Below are 24,260 nucleotides of genomic sequence, written 5' to 3'. Positions count from 1 at the left end.
AGAGCAGCCAGAGCGTTCCTCCCGCTGTTACACTGCTCACTCATAGAGAGGTGCTTGACGGTCCAGTGGCTTGCTCTCTGAATACCCACCATTGTCTTCCCTGGTTTTAGGGAACTCTAGAGCCTGGCGTTGGACTTGCTGGCTGGGGTTCAGGAACTCTGCCGGGCCAGAGATTAGCAAGGCATGGCAGGATCCCTGATAACTGACACCCTCCACGCAGGCATCTGAGCCTCTCTCCCATCCTGCTAAAGACTACAGCCACAAAGACGTCTTTCACCGCCGGCCACGGTGGCGCTAATCCCCAAAACACAAAGACCTTAGCCACCGATAGCATCTAAATAACTCTAAAGTAAATGTCATTTGGCTGAATTAGCTGTATCTCATGTTGTCGGTGGATTGTGGTGTGGGCCGAACAGAAATATTTGTGATTGTGATTTCTGTTGGCGCGATTTTTGAGTGTTGGTGCTTGATGGGATACAAAGTCAGATCGCCCACTGAGATGGCTTCACTGCGGGGTTTGGACTGGTTTCTTTCAGCTTTGTCAGATGCATTCTGAAGATTCATAAATACCCCAAGCCTTCACTGATGTCAGCTTTTTAAATTATCTCAGGAATATCTGGATGGACCAGTACTGGTTCTTGGGTTTGGATATTTTATTTGATCTGGCCATCTAACGTTGCCAAATTTAATGGTGAAAAAGGGTTAAAAAGGCAAAAATGTTCCAGAATATAAATGTCGATTTGTTTTTTTTCCCTCCCCTTTCAGCCATGGACTAACACAACTAGGTTTTGCAGATATCTAAAGGAAACCTGGATAAAACAATACATTAAGTTACTTGCTAATGTTATGAGACATACTTATTGGATAACTTGTTGTTAGATGTTTGATTAAAGTTATGAATTTTTGCTGTCAAAACAGGAAAAAAATGAATCCCATAACTGTCATAAGGACACTGGCGTGTGGAAATTATGCTCATATTGAACTGAAACAGTACAAGAATATTCAGGAAGTGTTGATGAACCTTAATTTTGTCATTATATGCTTTGGTGATTATAGTTCACCGTTTTATTCTACTACTTCTAATACAGATCCCCTGCATAAAGTGACATTACTTACTGTTATTAATCACTGGTTAGTATTTTACCATTCAAGCACCCTTGGAGGATTGTGCCTCTGCCTTTCACTGAAAACAAATTACCCCGAGTTGATCTTTGACTTTAGAGGCTCTACGTCCCATGAGGATCACTAGCCACTGGTTGCTGTGGAAACGCCCATAGAAAAATACAGTGAGACAGCCATGTATGAAGGATTAGCTGAGTTAATGAAGTTATGATGTGCTCCACCATCATGTGGGAATCTAATACCATACATTTATCTTGATGTAAAGTGCAGAGATTTCCAATAACAGGAGAATATGTCCCATCTATGTAATGCATAGCTCATATCCTTTTTGTGCAAGACTATCACGCCATCACCGGGGAATATCTGGGTCTCCTTTAGACTGGAGTTTGAGCTTCACAGGGCTACAGATCAATATGTCTCACTGAAATGAAGAATGGAAACAAACGGGTTGAGAGTACAGGTCTGAGAATGAATGAATAATCTCCAGCCTGGTGTTTTCTGCTTTCCTTCATCTTGTCCTTCTGAGCCTTGGTGGGTTGTGAGGAGTGTTGAATGCTATTCTACTCCGTTCCTCCCGGCTTTAATTCAATAGGTCTGATACCTGAGAACTGGACCAGGGCTGTGTTATCCCTAAAGCCTGGCTTCTGGGTCAAGGCCAGATGGAAAGGTTGATCAGGCCGTTAATGGACGCCTGGGATGGGAGGGTTGGAGGGCAGGAATTGTGCATGGATATAACCGTTGTAAAAGCGTAACTCAATACATTGTTGTTTGCCATTTGTGCATAATTCATCACATAAATTTCTGCTAGAAAATACCTTCTTTGGGGTTTGCAGATGGTGGTGTAAAATAACCAGGAAAAGGATGACTTACTGCAGCTTCCTAAAGCCTCTGAAGCCAGTGAAAAATCATTAAATCACCATGTCTGGAGGGAGCGGTCATCACTGATGTGAGGGGAAGCAGAGCGCCTCTTTGTTACTGATACATGGGCGGGGGAGGCAGTTACTGATGACGCCTAACGGTCAGGGTTACCTTTTAGACCTCGTAGAGGCTGATTTATTGGACACGTTTTCTTTGAAGTTGGCTAAAGATGAATTTCAGGCAGCAGGAAATGTTTTGGTTTTGATGGATGGTAAAAAAAAAAAAACCTGGATATTAAAAAAAGGAGAATTTATAACTAATAAATTATGTTGTGTTATATAAAATATATGCAGTTATTTTTGTCATGGATGCCATTTTTTTGTTGCAACTTTTCCAACATTTTAGTGCTTTTCTGCCATTTTCATTGGTATAGCCACTAAGGACCCAATCTTGTTTATTCCTTACTTGGTTAAGTAAGTAAAGCTTTATTTATACAGCACTTTCCAAGATAAAAATCACAAAGTGCTTCAACAAACAAATAACATTGGCTTACCCACAAAGACATGAATGATTAAAATCAGAGAAGTCTTTATAGTTGTGAGCTTTCTTAGTGCATCTCATTATTGCATCCAATTTCTCCAGAATTGGAAATAGTCACAGCATTCAGTTTGGCTTTAATGATATGTAGTATTGTGCTTAAATGCGCGTCAGACTTTTTTTTTTTTTTTTTTTTAAATCATGAAGCCAGATGAGAAGTTCATTGACATCTTGTTTCAAATATGACCAAAAACACCACAACTGTTTTTTTTTTTTTTCTTTAATGTTTTACACATATAAATTAGGGATTGGCACTAATCTCTAATTAGTGATTAGTGCTAATCACTAATCACAGCAATAAATTGCTGTAATTTACAGTAATTTATTTAACTGTAAATTGCAGCTAATTTACAATTGGCTGTAAATTTGTATTGCAATTAATATAGATCCTTACATTATCTGCACCAGAGGGAAATTCATATGGTGATCCCAGACTGATTTCTGTCTCATATTGCTTAGAAACCACAATAACAAGTCATTTTTATAGGAAAAAGATATTCAGCCTAACACAAGGGGATCCAGAAAACTTCATCTTGCTTAAATCGACAGGTCACGTAAAGTTTTGTTTAGCTTCGTCCTGTATAGACCCTCCTCCTCAAGCAGGGAATGCTGGCAGACCCCAAAACCCCTCCTGCTGTTGGCCTTTCTTTACCTAATCCTCTTATAAATAGGCCACTGTGTGTATTTTACAGGCAATAAAGCAATGTGTGCTTGGCGTGTCAGTAAAGCTTAGGGGATAAATAGAGGGGCAAAGGGTCTCGCCTGGTGGCAGAGATCTTGCTCCTTAAGATTCTTGGAAAATGAAAATCTTTGTTTTCCAGTTTTGAGTATTCTTGGATGTTCCCTCTGTTTGGCGCAAAATGGTCAGAATATTATTTAAAAAGGGAAAAAAAGTGGAGTCAGACCGTGAACACAAAAGGAAAATAGATTTCTCTTTCTCTGCTTACAGAGGCTTTCAGAAACCTTTTCAAAGATTGTTCCTTTGAGGCAGTGAGAACGCAGTAGAGGAAGATTTGTTGACCTTAACTACTCTTTCCCAGATGAAAGCATTACCCAGAAGCCCTCTGGCTTGGCCCACGAGACCACCAGGGCTGCTGGAAGGTTTTCACTGCCAGCGCTCATGAACCAAATCCATTAAAGCCATACAGTTTGGAGGATGAAGGGGGGGAAATATGAAGGATGAATAGGTGGAGTCATGTTTACTCCTGGATTGATTCATCTATCCCAGCTTTCACTTCAGCTTCATAGGGGATCACTTGCCAGGAGGCATCGCACGGTTATAGAAGCAATACATTAAACGAAAAGTGCATTTAAGAAAATACCTCACAACAATAGACAGGGTTATGCTACCCTGAGGCTAAACTCTGTGAAACATAAAAAAAAACAGAAGATGCTGCCGACAGAAAGCCTCTGCTGTTTTTCTCAGAGTCGGTGTTGACCCTGTGGCTAGCATTTCTGTTTTCTTTCCTTCTCTCTGCATGTTTGCTTCAATGTGGTTGATGCATTGATTTCCATCAAAGGTAAGCCTAAAAATGTCTCCATGGCTTGTTTTCCCCTCCAACCCTAAATGTCAACTAAATCTGTCTGTCAGTTTTGCTTGAATGGACGTGAATAGAAATGCTACAGTGATTCTTGTTTTTACTTGCTTAGTATTGTTACATCTAGAAGATTAAGAAAACTTCTCAGCTTTGACTTTTTTTTGGGAATCTGTCACTGAGCTTGTAGCATGGAACGATCTTAGACTAAATTAACTGAAGAACAACCTTTTTGAAACCATCTAAACTCTTTTGGATTTAGAAAATATATACCAATATACAAAAATGACAATTTAAAGGAAAAACAATAGTTTCTGTCCAGGGTTTCTTCCAGAAAACTGTCTAAACCTGATGGTAGGCTGCTGGATGATTGCCATTTTTTATAGTTTAAAATGTTTGGCAGGAAATTTAAAAATCACTTGATAATTATGTGTTCTTCAAAGATTAATACATAAACACCAACTATAGAGTCTTAAAAAAAAGGGCAAACATTAAAACATCCTAAAATAAATAAACAATGTTTAGCCTGGTAGGGGCACAAGTAAAGCCTGGTGGCCTGCCAGGCTTATAATCCACATATGGAAATTTAACAACTTCTGTTTATTCAAGACTTTGTTCATATCCTGTTGTCTTCACAATAAACATAAGACTTTCTCAAAATGGGTTGCATATTTCCGACCCTGGGTCTGCAGATCCACTGTGCATTTCCACTGTCCTCCAACTTTTGGATGCATTCCTGCCCCCAAAGCACCTGAATCAAATGAACGGTCAATGACCAGGTCTTTATAAAACTTCCTGACACGTCAGGAAAGTAATTCAGGTGTGTTGGAGCAGGGATGCATCCAGAATTTGCAGAATGGCACTCAAAGACTGCAATTAAAGACTTCTCATATTAGACAAAAGATGCCTTTTTTTCTCCATTCATTGATCATTTTGTTCATCCACAAAACCATGAGTCTGTCCATTTTTATATCAGTTTCATCAAGCAATTTGTCTCATCGGTTAATGGTTAGGTCCACCCATAGTCCTTGCATCCAGAGATTCCTCTGTTTTTGGCTCATTGATGGAGTTTGTCATCTATAAATCTATCAATCCTTCAGCCAGTCGATTCATTAGTCAGTCTCTGTCCTTGGATGTGTCATTCTACCCAATTATTTGTATATCTGTTCATAAATCAATCAATCAGTCCAAGGATTGTCCATCCACCTATCAATTGATCAATCAGTCCATCCATCAGTGCGTCACTTTATCCATCGAACAATCACTCAATCGGTCTGTCAGTACGTTTGTAATTAATGAAGGGACTGAAGCACAAAGGGATGGCCAGTTCTTTTATAAGTTTCTTCAGGATCCTTGCATCCATCTGTCCTGTCCTTCTGTCAGCCTCACCACTTCAGAAACATTGAATGCTTATATTTTCATTTTGCAAAATGGTCCAGAGATTAGTTTTTAACTGCCAGTTTGAGCCTTTTAAAAGTATGAAATGTTAAACTGGAAAAACGTGCAAGAACCATGACCTCTACAGGTGTTTGGGTTACGAAAATACTTAAATGGCCATAAACTGGGCGGCTTGCCCAGTGCAGCCTAGAACTGACAAAAGCCCACAATGTTTTTCTGCAAAAAGAACTCAAAAGTGGCTAAAGGGCTAAGAAAAACAAAAATATCAGCAGGGCACTGATGTGGAAATGATGGTAGGACAGCAGCTTACCCGTGGTCTTCCAGACTGGCAGGGGATCGCAGACAGGAAGCGGCATTGTCCAATCGTGCTTAAAGACGAGACGGGCTCTGACAGAGAGACAGGCAGGGCTCCGGCTTCACACGCAGGTAATTGGCTGTTGGCATGGGAGACACCACAGCATGAAACCAGATTCTTTATCCCAGACACACAAACTCTCCTTCCCTTCCTCTTCCTCTTTTCCTCCCCTCCTCACATTTTGAGGGAAGTTCTAATAACAACAGCTGCGGCTCCGCATATTTCAGTTAGCATTCACGAACGGCCAGGCAGGCCAATTAGGGGCCTTAAAGTGTATAATTGCATGGCTGGGATTGTGTGGGTGTGTGTGAAGGTGTCATTTCGTTAAGTCTCGGGGGTTGCGCCACCTCCCGCAGTGAGGTGTCTCTGCTCAGAGTGTGAGTGGCAGGGCGCTTGGGCGGAGGTCATTGTGCCGGTCAGGCCTCACTGCTTTTCAATGCTGTTTACACTGAAGACGAGAGGAGACACGTCTGTTATCTTTGTGTGTACTGAAGACTGAACAACTCATCACAACGTCATTGTGTGATGAATGGGAAAAATATTTGCAAATGTTAAGCGTAAAAGGGAATTTTAGTCTTGAATAAAGTGTATCGGCTCTCTGTTTAAACCCTGACTTTTTTTATGCTATTCTTAAAACCTTCAATTTAGACTTCGTATGTTTCCATGAGAAAGTACTTCGATCTCTGAGTATATATGCTTGCAAAGATCATACCCCAACTTTTTCAAGTGGGTTTAAGGAGAAACCACCATTTTGAAGGAGTGGACAGCTCCTCCTCTTTCCACTCTTTCTGCATTGGGAAAACCCAATTCCTGGTGTATGAATGCGCAAGATGTAGAGATAAGATCACAAAGACAGGTGTGAACAAGTGACCTTGGGTTAGAGATGTTTGCACACTTTACCTCCCTTTTCTGGGTAAAAACCAGATCAGTTATTTTATCTAAACAACTTAGTATAAACATTTGATCAGCTTTGCATGATCTTCACTGGCATCATTCTCCCACTGTCTGTTTTCCTTGGCAGCTACCGATATTTTGTCCAAACCATAGTTAATGTACAACAGCCTCAAAGCAAGCATTTAGCAAGGTCAGACCTACTATAATGTATCAAGAACATGACTTCTAAAACATGCATAGCTTTATTTTTTTAAATTTATTTTAGTAAATGACATCATTCTTAAACGGAGCCGGCATTACACTCAACAAAAGCAGCTATAATCTTCAGTAAGCTCACAGATTACTGATATTTTTATGTGGAGAAGTTTGCATAAGTGCATGCTTATGTTAGATCTGTTATGAGATGACTTGTTGAAGATGAGAAACGGGATCATTCTGGCTAAAATGACATAATTTTTAAACAATGTCTCCCATCTGCTTACCTGGCACAAGTTTAAAAATTGCATTTTTTTTAAAGCTCATAACTTTATCACAGGCATTGTATTGTTAAAATTTCTTCACAGTTAAACCAAATAACAATGATATTGCTGTATTTCTTTGTTGAAAATGAAAGAAAGTCACTGTATGATCTAGTTAGATGTCTTCAGATGTATGTTTAACATTGATGTTCCCTAGCAAATCTAACCTTTTCCATTGGCAAGTTGACCTTTTACATATACAACAGATAATGGCATAGTGATGTAAATTGCATTTAAATTTCCCTTTTCACAGACAAATAAAGTACTATTCTACTCAAACCACTGATAACCTGGCAGTTTTTTACATTTTGCAGTAAAAGTCTTTGCAACTTCAGATTTTGGTGTAAAAACCATACACATGGAAATGGGGTTAACTCTTGCTTTATAGAATAACTTACCTGAACCCTGGAGATTGGAGCAGGCGGGAGGATTGGGTTGGCAGCTCAGGATCACTGCTGGGCCAGCCATTGTGTGTAACTCCATAAACCAGATCAGTCATTGGAACAGAGCCATGTGCAGAAAATTGAACCCTTCTAGCAGAGAAATGTTGCTTATTTGATCTCCTGGATACACTCCACATCATTCCTAAACAGAGCCAGCATTGCAGTCCCATTTGACTCTCAGAATAGAAAGCTGAAATGCAAATATAGTGGAATATTGGCATATTTCTATCCTGATCCGTTTTTCAGTCCCTTTCTGCGTTTTGCTTTTCCCCTCTACTTATTTCTTTTGCTTCCTCTGTTTTTGTCCTTTTCCTTTCAAAAAATCTTTCCAAAGCTTGTGTAAATAGAATCATCTGGATAAAGTGAATCTTTTAAGCAGAAATAAACATTTCATCAGTCATATTGAACCTTTATATATCCCTATTGCATTTCAGTTTGAGAGTCACACTTATCCCTAAGGAACCTTCCAGATCTTGCCTCTCGATTCTTCAGTCAGCCGTTACAGCACCTGAACATGTTTCCTTTCTTATCGCCCTTCCTTCAATTAACATATGTAAACAATGTATAATTGGTTTTTAGGTGGATTTAGCACTGGGCTGTTTGCGTGCCTGCTGTGTGAACACATTTTCTGAGTACAGAGGTGTGAAAGTTGAGCTGGTGCTGCTAGATTGTTCTTGAAAAACAGCATAATTATCTGAATTGCGTTCAGATCAACCTGAGTGGGAGAAAATGTGTCGAGTGGCTTGTTGCCAAGTAACACAGCTTGTAAGTATCAGTGTTTTTGTCCATAATAATACTCGCTTGGATAATCTGAATAAAGTTACCATTTAGTGTTACATTTTAAATGCACAATAAAGACATTGTCCGGGGAGGGGAGTCCTGAAATTGACAGCCGATCAGTTTAATATGCATGAGAACAGGTCTTCTGATTCTTCTTTATTCTCTTCACTTAAACCATTTTTATGTTAATAAACTCTCACATGGCTTTCAAAGCAAAGCGTGAGCCTCACCAGGGGGTTCGCCACACCCTCCCCCTTGTCCCTGTTATTCAAATAATCGTAGGGAGTGCAAATGTCATCGGCTCCCCTGAGCACTTTGACAAAGGTGGCACTTTTCCTTCACTGTGCTTTGGATATATTTTACTGTATGATAAATTCAGACTTTTACCTTCTTGCTCTTTTTTTTTTTCTTTCTTATGCAGCTTTAGAATCCACTTCAAATATCTAATCCGTATGTAAAATAGCATGCCTGATTTATTTGAAGCTATTTAGGTTTTCTGTCTTCAGTAGTTAATGCCATTGATGTCCAGAAGTACAATGCTTTTTTGTAAAACCACAAACTTAAATATATTCTAAACTTAAATCTATTCATTTCCAGAATTGGGAAGTAGAAAGAAAATTATGAATGGTGGGACTTTGACTAGGCTGTTCTAACACATGGATATGCTTCGATCTGAACCAATGTTTAGGATCATAGTCCTGCTAGAAGGGGAACCTTCAAATCAGTCTCACGTGTTTTTGAAGCTTCTAGCAGGTTTTCCTGCAGAACAGACATGTATTTAGCTTCATCTCTTCCAGTCAAATCTTCCTATTACTGCTGAAGAAAAGCATCCCCACAGTATGATGCTGCCATTACATATCCTTACTGTTAGGCCTGTCAGAATAACAATTTTTTCTGAATGGTAACTCATTCCAGTAATTATTATGATAAATGATAATATCGTTGTTTTGAGACCCTTTTCAAATAATATTTTGATAATGGCATAATTGTCCAAGTTTGTCCTTTCAAATACTAATAAACTCTAATTTTGTACAGAAACTCCCACAGTGGAACTTGAAGACATTTTAAATATCCAAAGTAAAACCTAATCAAAAAACATTATATAAGATAGAAATACAAACCACATACAACAGACACTGGATTATAAAGTGTTTGTAAACAAAATTGCACTCGTTATTTTATTTTGTCATGCAATAAATTAATTGTGTTTTGTGCCAAACATCACATTTCGCATGTCAGCCAAAAAGTTTGTTTTGTTGTCCACATCTATGCTCCTTCATACCTGACTTGAAGCAAACTGCAATCCATGCTCTTGTGGATTTCTTCTTTTTCCCCATTCTGTCCACTAAGGCAATATTGTTGCAGTACCCAACTAATAGTTGGCACATTAACATGTTTTCTACCCTGAGCTGTGAATTTCTGCAGTTCCTCAACAGTTACCATAATCATCTCTGGTTAGTGCTTTGGTTGTCTGGATTGTTAGTTCACAGTGTTCCCTCATCTTTATGATGCTGTTTGATCATTAATGTTCCCTAACCAACCTTAAAGTCCTTCAAAGAACAGCTGTATATAGTTTATGCTACTATTAGATGCAAGTTTACATATCTTTACTAATTAAGTGATTTTAAATGAAGGAAGTTTCTGCAATGAATTTTATCCAAAGGTATCAGAGTGAAGAGGTGGGGACATGATGCATATGTACGCCACACTTTTCAGATTCTTATTAGTAAAAAAAAACAAAAAAAAACATGTAAAGCAATTAACATTTTTGTTGTGGTGTGAAAAAGAAAAATCTGGGAAATGTTAATGACTGATTTCAAAATACACTGCAGGCTTTAGAAATTCGACCACAAGGTTTGTTTTAATAACAAATAAAAAGCTTGCGGGGGGGGGGGCAGGGGGGCTCTTTGTTTATAGCTGCACACAAATGAACGCGGCAGTACAGTCGGTGCTGATTCATACTGGGCTTGATTGAAGACAATAGTTCTGTCAGGAGACTAAAACGCAGTGAAGCTGTTATTATCCTTCCTTCCTCCCCCTTCCTTTGTTCCTCTCTGGATGATGCAAACAGACCACCTGCCGGCTTGCAAACACGATGACACAGCAAGCCTTCTTAATTAAAAGATAACTTGACCTAATTATAGTAATTTGGGTTGCAGCTGCAATTAAAACACTAAGTTGATTCTAGGCATGTATTAGGGCTTTTAGTGTAAAAATGTGATGTTTTGGATGTCTGTTTACATTCAAATGCATTTACTATTTATTTTTAAGATGTCTTGTTGAATGTCTTTGCTTTTTTCCTGCAGAATATTCACAAAATAGATGTATCTCCCTCTCCCCTCCTCATGCTTCTCAGGCTCTGAACCCTTTAGGCCAGAGGACCTCCAGTGACAGCAGTTACAGAAAATGTCTGACTTTAAAGTTTGTGGGCCAATTAAACTGCAGAGCCTACGCTGAGCTGGCCCTTCAGAGGCAGCCAAGCTCTGCTGGGAAACCCACCCCACAGAGCTGACATATCCTGGAAAAAAAAGCAAACCTCCATTTGCCAGGTTTGTTTGATTCCCTCCTGCCAGCATAAATATCCACATGTGTTCGTGTGTGGGAGGGAAGGAGGACAGAAGTAGGTCCAGAACCGTCTGCGTTCTAAATATGGGTCACTTACTTAACTTTCTCTAACTTTCATTTTTTAATTTATTTATTTTTTAGTCTCCTAACTTATGGATGGAACCTCAGGGTACATTTACCAGAACAAGCAGCACTTTCACTGCTTCCTTGATGAGGACAGTAAAAACAGCTTTTACCGGAGGGATCCATTTATACACGGCCATTTGCAGATGCACAGATTTAATGTGATGGACGGAGACAAGCGAGACAGAATGAGGTTTAATGGAGTCATAATTGACCCCGGGAGTCCCAGGGATTGACTGGAGGAATCTCCATTTTAAGAATGGGATTTCTCATTGTTCCATCAACCATTGAATCTTTTTTTTTTTTAATCACTCTTTATTTTTCTCATTGGATTTGATTTATTATCTCCTGATGTGGTGATTAGCATATTATGATGTGGTCTTTTAGCAGCACTAGTTTCAGAGAACTACTCTGAAACTAGTAATTCATGTTTAATTCAATTTGGTTTATTTATACATCACTAATTACATCAGATGTCATCTCAAGACCGTACGCAAGAAAAACCAATGCATTTTTAACTAAATGCACAAAAAAATCCAAATTCATTTCAAATCTGGATTAGTACAATACAATCAGATGATATAGTCACCTTTGGATCAACATTAAGTCGATTTTGGTACAACTTTTAGCAGGTTTTATGATTTCTCTTTTGTTTGTGGTAAAAGACCACAAGTCGTTTCTCTTGTTGGTGCGAAACTCACATGTTGATTTTGGTTTTATTTACCCAGAATGCTCTTCGCTATAATCTGCTTCTTGCTTTTGGAGAGGTCTCCAGTCTACTTGGCATCCACATTATGCAAGTGAACCACACCAGTGTTCACTTTAGCCAAACTGAGACAGGTTTTAAGGCCAACCAGAGTTTGCCTTTTTTGGACAGTTGGATTGCACATTCACACCTCCCCAAACGAACCGGACAGTCGAGACAAACGAATTGGAGTTCACTTAAAGTGGACTGAACAGGACTGGTGTGAATATGCCCTAAGTCACTGTCAGTAGTTTGTCTATGTTCTATTAGGTCAAATATAAGTCGGTTACACAGGGTTTACTGACTCTGGCCTGGACAGAAACGCAGTTACACACTGTGTAGGGAATACTTTCTGTGTTTGGGGAGGGAATACAAAGTTAATGCCATTAATAGCTTCCTGGCTTTGTTCAGGAAATAAAAACAGAAGCATGGAGCCTGAAAGCACTTGCAGTGCAAAGGAAAAACACGGAGAGCACACAAAGTTAATGCCATTGATAAGTCAATGACCATGTGGGCCAGAGATACTTTCTTTGTGTAAGTTTTTCTCAGATTGCTATGACCTCTACAGGCCGTCTGCTGCAGACAACACAAGCTTAAAACCTCAGTGATGGAAACATGCATTCAGCCTGTTTTTTCTTTTAGTCTGAAAGTCTCCTCAGCTCACTTTCCTCGTTGTCAGGGTGTTGTTTGCCAGAGAAGTGAGTGTCATCACATTCCAGGCTGGCACTAATGGCTGGATATAGCTGACGTGCAGGCATTAGCCAGAGCAGCCTGCCGAGAAGAGAATGGCATTGGCAGACGTGGATTCGGCGCCCATCCACTGCTAGAGCTGGCTAGGGAAACACAAATTATTACAACTGATGTGAAACCAGTTCCTGTCACTGTGGAGACGCTGTGTGCTGTGGCTACAAATTTGCAGTGGAAGTATTTTTCCATTCTCTTGTTTTATTTCAGATAATCTACCATCTACAGTCACATTTCGCCTCGTCGTTGTGTTTTGTCTTATTTTCCTATATGACTGTAGAGACTCTGGTAACTCTGCAGCCAGGTCTGATTTCTAACTCCCATTTTCACAACAGACTCTTTAATCTGCTTCATCTGACTTGTGTATTTTGCCTGGTTTTCAACAGTCGGGCCTCTGTATGAGTTGCCCTCCTGTTTTTGATTCATAATTGTTCAAAAATATCAAGAGTCACCTTCACATGTTTGTCTCTGTTTCTTTGTATGCTTCATCTGGCTGAAGGGTAGTTAAAGCGCTCGCTTGTGAAAACAGCTAGCGTCAGACCACACACTAGACCCCCATGTCTAGTGTGTGGAGTCTTTGTTGTAAAAATCCAAACATGCGTAGCAGAAAGAGTTTCCCCTTTTCCACATTGCTGCTGTTTTTTTTTTTTCTTTAAAAGTGCTCTCATTATTGGATTAAATCGCATTTTTCAACTCCAAACGGGATGGGAACAACCCAACCTGCCTTATCTGAGTAACGGCTGATCCCTGTTAATCTGATAATTGCTCCCATATTTTCCCTCATCTTAAAGGAGCACAGCTGCGGGAAGGCGGCTGCGGTTCCAGATTGCTCTGAATCGTTTAGAGGGGGGGAGAAAAAAAAATTCTGGTGCCTTTCATGGATAAAATCAGATACCTAGATGCTGTGAAAAAAAGAGTCTTCGTCGTTGTTTGGGTGCTCCAGACAAATTGTTTAACCTCTTATCGGCGCTTCTTGCGCTTTCATCTGTCCTTTCTTCTCTCCTCCCTGTCAGCTCATGTTCTTTGCTGAGGAGCAGGCAGGTCACGCAGAGATGCATTAGACTGCCTGTGTTTCAACAGTCCACCCTTTATGAGTGGGTGTTGAAAGTGTGAGCGAGCTGGCTGTGCTCAGATGTCTCTGTTTTAGATACAACATGACAGTTATGAAGGCTGGTGAAGAGGGACGGACCGGGGAGCTTGATGAGCGATTTGGTTCATGTCTCCCCTTCAGAGGCTCCGTCACGTATTTGAGCGCCAGCCATCTAAAGCAAGATGTTCAACCTGAACGCCAGAGTCCTAATATTCTGGACAACATGATAAATCTATATTCAAAAAGTTCCCACCTTGTTGTCCACCTTTAAGAGATTTGAGTCTCATAGTTTGCTGTTTCATAGTATTCACCAAAAAGCATAATTGCTTTTAGAAAAACAAAAAATAACAAGATCTGACAAGTTCCTTTATATAAAAAAAAATAATAATAAAAAAAGAAGGTTTTTGCTGATCTGCAGCTTAGACATTTATTCCTATTAGTGTATGGAGAAAATAGGAAATTTAAAGCTTTTAGATTAGTGTTGGTAAAGACACTTTCAAATATGTTTGCACATATATATTTTTGTAATAAAAATGTTCTGGAGTCGTGCAGGTAATTGATGTTAGGAAATAATGAATACAGCAATGTTATCATTTGTGAATAAACCCGCATTTTCTTTACTTCCCTCTTTCTCATTTGCCTGCAACATTCTTTATATCTTTTAGCATCTTGGTCACGATCATCTTTGTCAGGTGAGGCTCTCTAGTGCCTTTACCTTCCATCAAACTGACTGAATGTTAATCGCATGTAAAACTGTTGGAAATACAGGTTTAATGGACTAAGGTAAATAACTATAGACTTTTTGCTGAAAACACCAGGGTGCAAGTTCTTGTTGGTCTAACAGAGCCAACGCTAGGTTTTTGGCAGGCCTTTAGAAATAATAAAGTGGAAACAACTTAGGATGGTGTAGCCCATTAGGGCGTCTTTTGAACAGCAATTGAGGTGGGACTTATCCAGCACTTTGATGTTGTGAACCACATCCCAGTGTGCTCAGAGATTTATGACTGATTCAACACGCACAGCTACTTGTCATGTGGCATGACTGTTTGCATCATTTCTCCTGTCATGGGAACATATGGAGCAGATTGTTTCAAAGACGGAGGTGTGCTGGCAAGCAGCGGCTTGTCAATGAGGCGTTTTCATAACGGTGAAGCAGAAGTGATATTCTCCTGTTAGCTTTCTTACGATAATTAACGTCTGTCATCCAAAAATGATTGAGAAAGGATAAATGTGTGTTGACGAGATGTCAAAATTGGGCTCGTCATGTAGATTTGAATGACTGCTGCTGTTTTATGGGAGTCTTGATCGTTGAGTCTGGGTTTGCCAGGTGAGTTTGCGTGCCGGTTGCATGCCAGTGTTGCCTAGTAATAAGCTGGTGAGCAGGCCTTTGTCTCGCCTGCGCCGCTGTTGGAGTTGAGATGGAGTGAAAAGTGCGAGAACTGATAGTAATCTCTGTGGGGTTTGCTATAATGAGGCCAGCATTTTCTTTGCATAGTGAAATCCCTCCACACACCAATTACCTGCTACAATGAGAGCAGGAATTGGATTTAGGCAGTATGGATACTGATGTCAGTAGTAAAAAGAAAGACAGGCTCCACTGCTTTGAACTTGGTTTTCAATTAGAAACAGTGGAATGAACACAGATGCTTTCTGCTGATGTTCTTCACACAGAATCAGTGCATACCTGAGGTCATTCTTTTTTTTTACTTATCTAAAAACACGTTAGGTTCCTACTTTTAGACGTGAGATGTCTAGAAGACAGTGAAATTCAGTTTAAATATTTTACAGCTCTGGATAAATACGTAAATGCATAACTTAAATAATTGATTCCCAGAGTCCATTTCCTGTTCCATACTCTAAATGTAGTATCTGTCTAACCATTTGCACACAACATGCACACTGTGAAGATCTGCCTGGACTGCTGTCAGTGTTGGCTAATTATTTAAGTGCTGTACGTTCAGGCTCTCCATTCCTTTGGTGACACTTGTTGTTTAATGTAGTATAAAGACTTTAGATTTTAGAAGGTAAAGAGGTGGTAAGGTCATCCATCCATCTTTCTGTCGGTCATTTAGTCTATGTACCCATCTGCCCATCTTTTGATCCATCAATCCATTGTTCTGTCCATCTTTTTGTTTGTCTATACATCTGTTTTATCTCATTCGTCTTTCTTATCTATATTCTTTTATCTAGCTGTTTTTGATCTTTTTTTTATCTCTTTCATCCATCTTTTTTAGTATCCATCCATTTTAATTATCCATCCATTGTTTTCTGTCTTTTTTTCTACTATCCATTGTTTTTTGTCTATCTATTCATCTTTTTGTAACATCTAACCATTGTTTTCTCTGTATCTTTCTATCCATTGTTTAGTCTATCTATCCTTCCATGCATAACTGAAAAATATGTTGAGAATCGGGTTACCCGAGTCTGGAAAATAATGAAATTTGATTGTGTAAAAGTTTTACTTTGATCTTGTTCAGCTAGAGAAACTTTGTGCTATGGGATTATCAGAGGCTGAGCATTTAAAAAAAAAAAAAAACCTGCAAGATGTTCAGTTAGATTTTAAACGGCCCCAGGCAGTGCCGTAAGATTTCATGGACCAGAATAATGATGAAACTTGTAATTTAATATTCCTTTAGTCAATCAAAACAAGATTTTAAGTTTGAAAGGACTAAACCTCGATAGGTAACCAGCAGAAATTGAACAGAAATACCTGGATCAAAATTCAAAATTTTCCTGCTTGAAATTTACTTCTTCCTCTTTTTATTTTTATTTGAACTAAATCCAGGAAACATTTTGAGTTAATAATATTCCTAAGTGAGATGAGTTTGACAAACTAAGCTGTCCCTTTTTTGTGAAATAGCTTGACAGAAACATTGTCCCTTGAGTGCCACTGTCCTGTTTAATGTCTTTTATGTCAAGTTAAATAAAAGACAGCATGACCTCTTTGTATTGGGGCACATTTCTGCTTCATGCACTGCTGCTCTGCTGTTGTATTTTCATTAGAAATGCAGCCCTTTCAATGACACGTTCGAAAGGCTGATCAAGCGAACACCAAAGACCTAATACTTATAAAAACTTAAGATTACACAATCGCAACAGTTTGTCTTGCAACGTCTCCTCTATCATGTTACAGAAATGCAGTTTTTCTGAGACATTTGTTAAATATTCTAGTTTAGCATTATGTCTCACCTGTTTCATGCTCTGATTGTTTTTTCCTGTGCGTTCATTAGACCATAAACGCTGCTGAAAAGATCCTCCATCTAGTCTTAAAGATGGCAGCTCAGTCATATAGGGAAACTGAAGCGCTGCTGACAGGCCATGAAAGCTCTGTCAGTGGGCCTAGGAGCTTTCATGACTATGCCCTCCGCCTCCATTCTCCAATTTATCTCTGACATCTCAGTCTGCACAGCTGAGGCTGAAGCTAGCGGCCTCAGCTTAGCTTTTACTTCAGCTTCTAAAAAAAACACACCGCCTTGCACTTTGACATCTGGTTGTCAGCAAATGTTAATACGCCAATCATTCAAGCCGTCACTTTTCATCATTTTGAAATTACTTGCTTTTTAACAGTTTGTGATGTGCCTACTGACAATACTAGGAAAGAAAATGTAGATATGTAATATAGCACAGCTAAAAGAAAATAGTAAGTTAAAGGCAATATCAACATGTCTGTCATCTGTCTGACTTCAACATGTTATGGCAAAGCAGTAGACCTCTAATAGAAACTCATATTTTGCGATTCTGAATTCTTCTACTTAGCCATTTAGCTTTGGTTTTGTTCATGGTGTTGATTAAACCTTTAACTCACACACACTCTCAGCTGCTCTGTTGCAGTTTGTTGTTTCTTTGCCATAATTTCAGCTTGATCTCTAATTTATAATTAAACTGATGAATCAAAACTAACACAAGGCATATACTAAGACATAGGGTTATAAACAATTGATCAAATTTCTGTTTGCAGAACTTTTATTGGCTTTAAATGTAAACTTCCACTGTAAATTTAGCCAAAACATCACAAAAATATGGCGTCTTGTTTGGTGGCTTCAGCCTAATATCCAGTCCAAGAATGTCAGGATCTCAATAGTCAATTTCTAATAATCAGATATTTTCTTAATTATTTAAGAAAATAGTAATTTGTCTTTTACTCCTTTTCAACTTTTAGATCCCATTTTTTCATTCTACTTGTGTGAGAAACTTTATATTTAGTATAAAACTGCAGCTGCTAGAAGTTCTGCTGATGGCTGCTTTTTTTCATCTGTGATTGCTCTCGATCTTTTTTTAAAAATGTACTTTTTCATGTTGCTTCATGTGTTTTGGCTCTTGTTTGACCTCCTGATTGACAGGAGCCAAGTATGATGCCTTGTTTTCTTTCCAAGTCATGCACACTCTTATAGATCTTAATAAACACTGAGTTTTTAATCAGGCCCATTAAGATGTTTGATGCTGCGTGTTGCAGCTTTAACTGGGTATTAGTTATGTACACTTTTTATAGAAGTGGAGAACTTGAGGGAAAAACTGCCATGTTTTCATTAACGGTGCCTCACAAGAGAGAAATGACACTTGTCACTAAATCGACTGTTGGGTTTTGGGGGGGTTTTTTTGTTTGTTTTTTTTTTGTTTGTTTTTTTGACATCTTTGCGTGAGATCCTGGAATATTTATCACTGAGGCATTAAGGTAAAAATAACAGCCAAGTGGAATGCCACCAATCACTGTCTCATGCATCACCGGCACTTCTCACTTTCAGCGACTCCGAGGCTCCCTGTTCTGCCAGCTCGTCACTTTAAAACATTTTTAAAGCAGCTGTCCTGTGTTGACACGGCCTGCAGAGGAGCTCCTAAACCATGCAGTTGGGGATATTTGAGCTCCCACAGTGGGTGTTCCTGGTGCCAAGTGTTAGAGGGTGTTGCTGTTTGTGTCTGTGCATGAACGAACGCCTTCACCCATTAACCTCCAGGAGAGCCAGGCCTCTGTGTCACCGCTGTTCTTCGTCACCAGGCGGAGGCTTGTTTAGAGAGCGCTTCAGAGATAACAATGCTGTGTGTGATGGGCTGCTGGAAACGCACAAGCACGATAACAGGATTTCCACTGATAACATCTCCTTTTATGCTGCTGACCTGAACAAAAAGAAAGACGTTTCCTCTTTCTTTCATCTTGCATACTTAAAACACCACTTTCTACAACTGGTTTGTTTTTATTTAGACAAAAGGAAGTATTGTTATTGCATGCTTGCATTCTGCTCTTTTCTGAGTGTTGGTGCAGCAAGCTTCATCGTAATCTCTGCATTTTTGTGACAGCAGACAGAGCTGACAAAGGGAAAGAAGAGACGTAGGTTGCTGATGAGCTCATTACGATGAGTTCTGGCTGTCAGGGCGACTTAAACGTATCTTCAACCTGACAGCCCGACAGCCGCACCGAGCCTAATGGGGTCGACAGTGCAGCAAGCCAAAGAACAATATCCCTGTGTGCAGATATTCCCGTCTCCATCCTTAACCCCCGGTTCTGTCTCATCCAATGTCTTCCCAGAAACTCTGATCAAAATCCAAACATTGTTTCTCATCTCTCTACAGAAACTGTTTCCAGCTGGAGTTTTTTTCTTGACAATTGCACGGTGATTATTGTCAGAGCCACGGGCGAACTTGGGTTTCTGTTTTTATTTGTGTAACAATAGATGTTGCAAAGAAAGCCTGTGTCTAATCATCACATGCGATGAAGATGTTGCTGATTTACAGCTTCCAGCTTTTGTAGTGTTGTGGGTTTTCACTTTTCAGATGGCTTAAAACGGAATAACAAAGAAAAAACAAACCTACGTGTAATTATTTAGCTTTACACATGAAATGTGAGGTTGGTTGATAGTTTAACAGCTATTTATTTTATTTCTAGTATAAAAAAATAAACTGGTTCATAGATAAATGCTCATTTGTGAGCCATCCCTGAAACCTATCACTTACAATTGAATTTTCCTACTTAGTTTCATTGTCAGTCTATGTTTTTTAGCCTTTGTGCAGCGAGCAGTCAAACCAAATGATTCATCATTATTACTAGTTGCCGCCTCTCCAAGTTGGGTTTTATTTTTTCCAATTTTGTCATCAAAACAGTTCTTAAACTGCGATTTGATTACCAGATTAATGTATAATCTGCAGGAACAGATAAATTTGTTCTCTCTCCTTGGTTTGGGAGTTGCAATTTGTTCTTCACGTATATTTTGGGCAGAATTTTTTCTAACATGGTGTCCAAGAAATATGAAGGTTGTGTGCAGCAGTGGAAGAAAACTGAAGATTTCTTTGGAGTTCTGCACTTCAGCTTTTGAGAAGTATAATATATCTTGACAAGCAAGAACTTTACTCTTCCAGCTTCAACAAAAATAACTAATTTCTATGCTTTTGCAGAATATGTCTAGACCAGAATAATATCATGACCTTTTTCTCTGCAACAGAATTAGTGCTTTCTTCAATAATCTTCAAGAAATTATGCTCCTAAATATATTTTACATATTCTTTCTAAAATTCAAAGTATAATTTTTCCCCTTTTTTGTCTTTTAGGTTATAACTACATGCTATGATGGAAAATTGACAAAACAAATACAATAGGTCAATATTTAAACTTTTTTTTTTTAATGTTTTTTTTTATTTTTTTTATTTTTGCATTCTGAAAAATCCCCACATCATTAGTTGAGAGCGCAGCTACTACCTAGCTAGTTTGTTCCAGGAGCCTCTCCATTCTGTTTGCCCACTATTGGGGTTTGTTTGTTCTTTATCTTAAACTCTCCCTTTCAACTGGTCTGTCTTTGAAGAGGAGTTCAGATTCCTCGGCTTATCTCCCCTGAAGCGCTGCTCTCTGTAGACCCAGGCATTTTTTTCCCTTCAGCTCTCTGAAGGCTCTATAAAAGAAGAGCGAGACCTAATTTAGCTGTTAATTCAGTCCGACAGATAGAGCTTCGGTGAAGTTTATATGTCTGAGTGGCTTTTTGTAGAGGAGGAGGAGGTCCGGAATGGCCGCTGTGGTTTTGTTCTTTGTTTATACAATGATGTTCATACAGTTAACGCTTTGTTCATGCCTGGTAGTCAGGAATATAGGTCACGCTGCCATCTCTGTTTGAACAGAGAGTAAACTTGGCAGACTTCTTCAAATGTGAGAGCCAAACCACCCCTCCTTACTTGAAGACTCCCTTTCATGTCTGTCATCATGCAACATGTGACACCTTATCCGCCTGTGCTGAGACTTCTCCCGGAAGTCTTCCTTTCTGTCTAAAAACATGAACTGGATGCCTGTGAGCTGCTGCATCTCCACCTAAACGCCATACTGCTTGTGTTGGAAGCAGCCATTTTCTCCCAGGATGCAGCTGTTGCCACAGCTCCTCCATCTCTGCACGTTTCTCGATGACTTGTTTAAGTTGATGTCGGATCATTAGGCTGTTTCTCCGGCCCATATGCTGCTTTTCATCCCGGTTTGGTTTTTTTTACACAGATGGGACAAATCTGCTCCCTCATGGCGAAATTGTTCAGGAGTGAAGAATATGTTACAATCCTTGGTGCAATAAATCACACGGCGTCTCCGTTTAACACCACAATCCAGATGTTGTAAGGATGATATATTACTGTTTATATAATATATTTTGCCACAAATCCCAAACATTTTCAGACAAGGTAACCCAGCAGGCCTTAAACTTCATGTTCACTGGTTTCCAGAAGTATTCACACCCCTTGGACTTTTTCACATTTTGTTGTTTTACATTGACAAACTTTGATGTATTTTATTGAGATTTTATGTGGTAGAGCAACACTAAAGAAGGGGACATAGGGTTTTCATTCTCACCTGTTCACTCTGAACCTACTAAATAAAATTGACCTAATCAGTAAGTAGCCCACCTGTATTTTAATCTCAGTTCTGTAACGGCCTCAGATGTTTGTTGGGGAACATTGGTGAACAAACGACATTATGAAGACCGAGGAGCACAGACTGACTGAATACAAGTGAAGGTTTCAATATTTATATCCACTTCAAAATTAGCTTGGATACAAAATTAAACATGTGGTAGTTTCGTGAACAAAGACCTTATTCCTGTGCAGTTGTCAGTGCTGTCCTGCAGAAGAGGCATTGATGCTTCGCTCTTGTCCCTGCAGTCTGAACCATAGTCCACTCTATAAAAGATGCCTTGTTTGACCAGGAATTCTCTTCAGCTCTGCCACACCTGTCAGATCTAGCCACCTGCAGCTGAGACAAAGGTGAACTTGAAGTAATAAGTGCAGTGGGGTAGGAGTGGTGGGACATGAAGGGTCAAACACTGGCTCATCTTCAACAGCCTCCTTTATGTAGCATTATTAAAGGATTTGCTTCACTCCCTTAAGAAACTCGTAACACCCGACACACACACCCTTCGCCAGGCAGGTGAAGGTATGCTTAATCGACTTTAGCTGTGGACCGTTCCTTCTGATAACAAGCTTTGACATCTGGTATGATAACATTGTGTTGCGGGAGGCAGGCGACCTGCATGAAGATGGTTAGCAGTTCCCTGTGGCAGTCGCTCAAACGTGAAGGGACTTCACAGATTAAATAGAATTTTTCTGTAATTTTTCTGATGAAAACTGTATTTCTGGGATACTTTTGTTCTTTTAATCTGAGATGGATAAAAGAAATTGCTTTGTGGTATTTTTGCCAAAATGGTGGCCCGAGTCAGTTTCCAGGTGGAAAGATCTGCAGGAAGTAATTTTGTAGGTACATCTCTGCATGAGTGAGTTGGATCTGTACCATTATTTCACTGCTCTGAAGGGTTTCAGCAGGGTAGAGCTGCTCTTGGAGGTTTCTCCCATATAGTCACCCTTCGTTTTATTCACCTACTTCCAAAAAGCTCCGTCTTGTTTGATCAAAGCACACAGTTCCAGTTAAAGTCTCGGTAGTTTCTGGCAAGCTTTGTGATTATAGCAACAAAAAAAATGCATTTTTTCTGGTATGCTTACTAAGCAAATGCCTTGGTATGGATTTTGGTATCTAATGGTTGTTTGGAGAATTGCTGACTATAGGAAAATAGGCTGGAGCTCGGCTGGAGACTGTAGCTCCGAGGAGGAGCTTTGGATAAATAGGCAGTGCTTCGTATTGGCAGTCATTAAGGCACCATCAAATGGCTGCCATATGAGATTAAAGGATTCACAAACATGCATGAAAGAATCAAAGCAACACTCCAGGTTGTATATGATGTGGGAATAACATCATGACATCATATGAAGCTGAACAAAAGTTGTTTTTTTTATACATAACATTCTTCTCTAAGATTAGCTTTTTGTTATTTAACACAAATCAAACATGCCCCTGGTCCATCTGTTTACAATGAAGTGAACAAAAATCATAATTTTCTCAATTTAGATGTGGCCAGCGGGAGTAAATGAAGCTGAAAGTGATCTTGTTTACAGCAGCATGATGTAAAAATAAAAGCTTTATGAGTCCAAGAAAATACAGGGAGTTTTTTTTTTTTATCTTTTAAAGTAGCCTGATCTGATGCGATGTGCGACAAACTCGCACCGAGGCGTCACTAATGGGGGAAAAAAAAAAATCTCCAAGTCGGGTCTGATCTTTTTACAGCATAATAATTTACCCTGAGTCATTATTGTCTCAACATCACATTCTTCCACATGGCTAAGTGGTTGCTGTGGCATACTCTTAATGAATGGAAAAAAGCTATAAAATGTTAACAGCAGCCCAGTCGTAATCCTCTTGTCATTTACTTTCCCCCCTTCTCTCCCTCTTTCTTTCTTTTTTCCAGTTTTGTCCATTCAGGCAGTTTCAATCCAGTTCACCAAGCAGCCCATGTCCCAGGATGCTTTGCACGGCCGCAGTGCCATGATGCGCTGTGAAGTCAGCGATCCGACCAACATCACATACAGCTGGTATCAGGGCAACAAGCGCTTGACGGACACAGAGCGGCGCTTTCAAGAAGGGGGGAACCTGAAGTTCACGGCGGTGGATCGGCAGCTGGACGCCGGCAACTTTTCCTGCCAGGTGCTGAACTACGCCACTGGAATGACGCAGCTTTCCACTAAGGCCTCCTTTAATATCAAATGTGAGTGTTCACCTTTAACGCCTTATCAACCTCGTTTACAAAAATGACTTGTCAAATGTTTTGAGTGAAAATTTACTGACTGATGGAGCTTCACATTGTCTCACAAAGTATTCACATCTTTTGTCCACATTTTGTCATGGATCTGTACCCGTAAAGTACAGTTGTAAGTCTGTACTTTGACTAGGCCATTTTAACAAATGGACATCCTTTGATCAATTAAAGCTCTGGCTGTGTGTTTTTGGTTATTGTCCTGCTTGGAAACGAGTCTTTGCCCAATTTAGCTCCATCCAGCTTCCCTAACAAATATTGCAATTTTGGCCCACAATCAAACCGAGTCCACCGGACCATCAGGTGTAAAAACACCACAAACCTACGCTGCATCACAATCACAGTAACAATGCTGAACAAATACTACACGGCAGTCCCCCTCCGGAATACAGATGG

The 24,260-nt window shown here is 39.6% G+C and overlaps 1 protein-coding gene across 1 annotated transcript in view; it reads left to right on the top strand.

The window, feature by feature from the left end:
- ptk7 (protein tyrosine kinase 7 (inactive)) overlaps positions 1–24,260 on the top strand; it is a 79,922-nt gene that overhangs the window by 24,162 nt on the left and 31,500 nt on the right. The window contains exon 2 of the mRNA XM_023327019.1: positions 23,520–23,816. Coding sequence (XP_023182787.1) covers positions 23,520–23,816 — 297 coding nt within the window. The remainder of the gene's footprint in view (positions 1–23,519; positions 23,817–24,260) is intronic.

Source organism: Xiphophorus maculatus, chromosome 22, assembly GCF_002775205.1.
Source record: "Xiphophorus maculatus strain JP 163 A chromosome 22, X_maculatus-5.0-male, whole genome shotgun sequence".
NCBI lineage: Eukaryota > Metazoa > Chordata > Actinopteri > Cyprinodontiformes > Poeciliidae > Xiphophorus > Xiphophorus maculatus.
The sequence above is the reverse complement of the archived record's forward strand: the minus strand, read 5'-3'. Positions and strand labels throughout refer to the sequence as shown.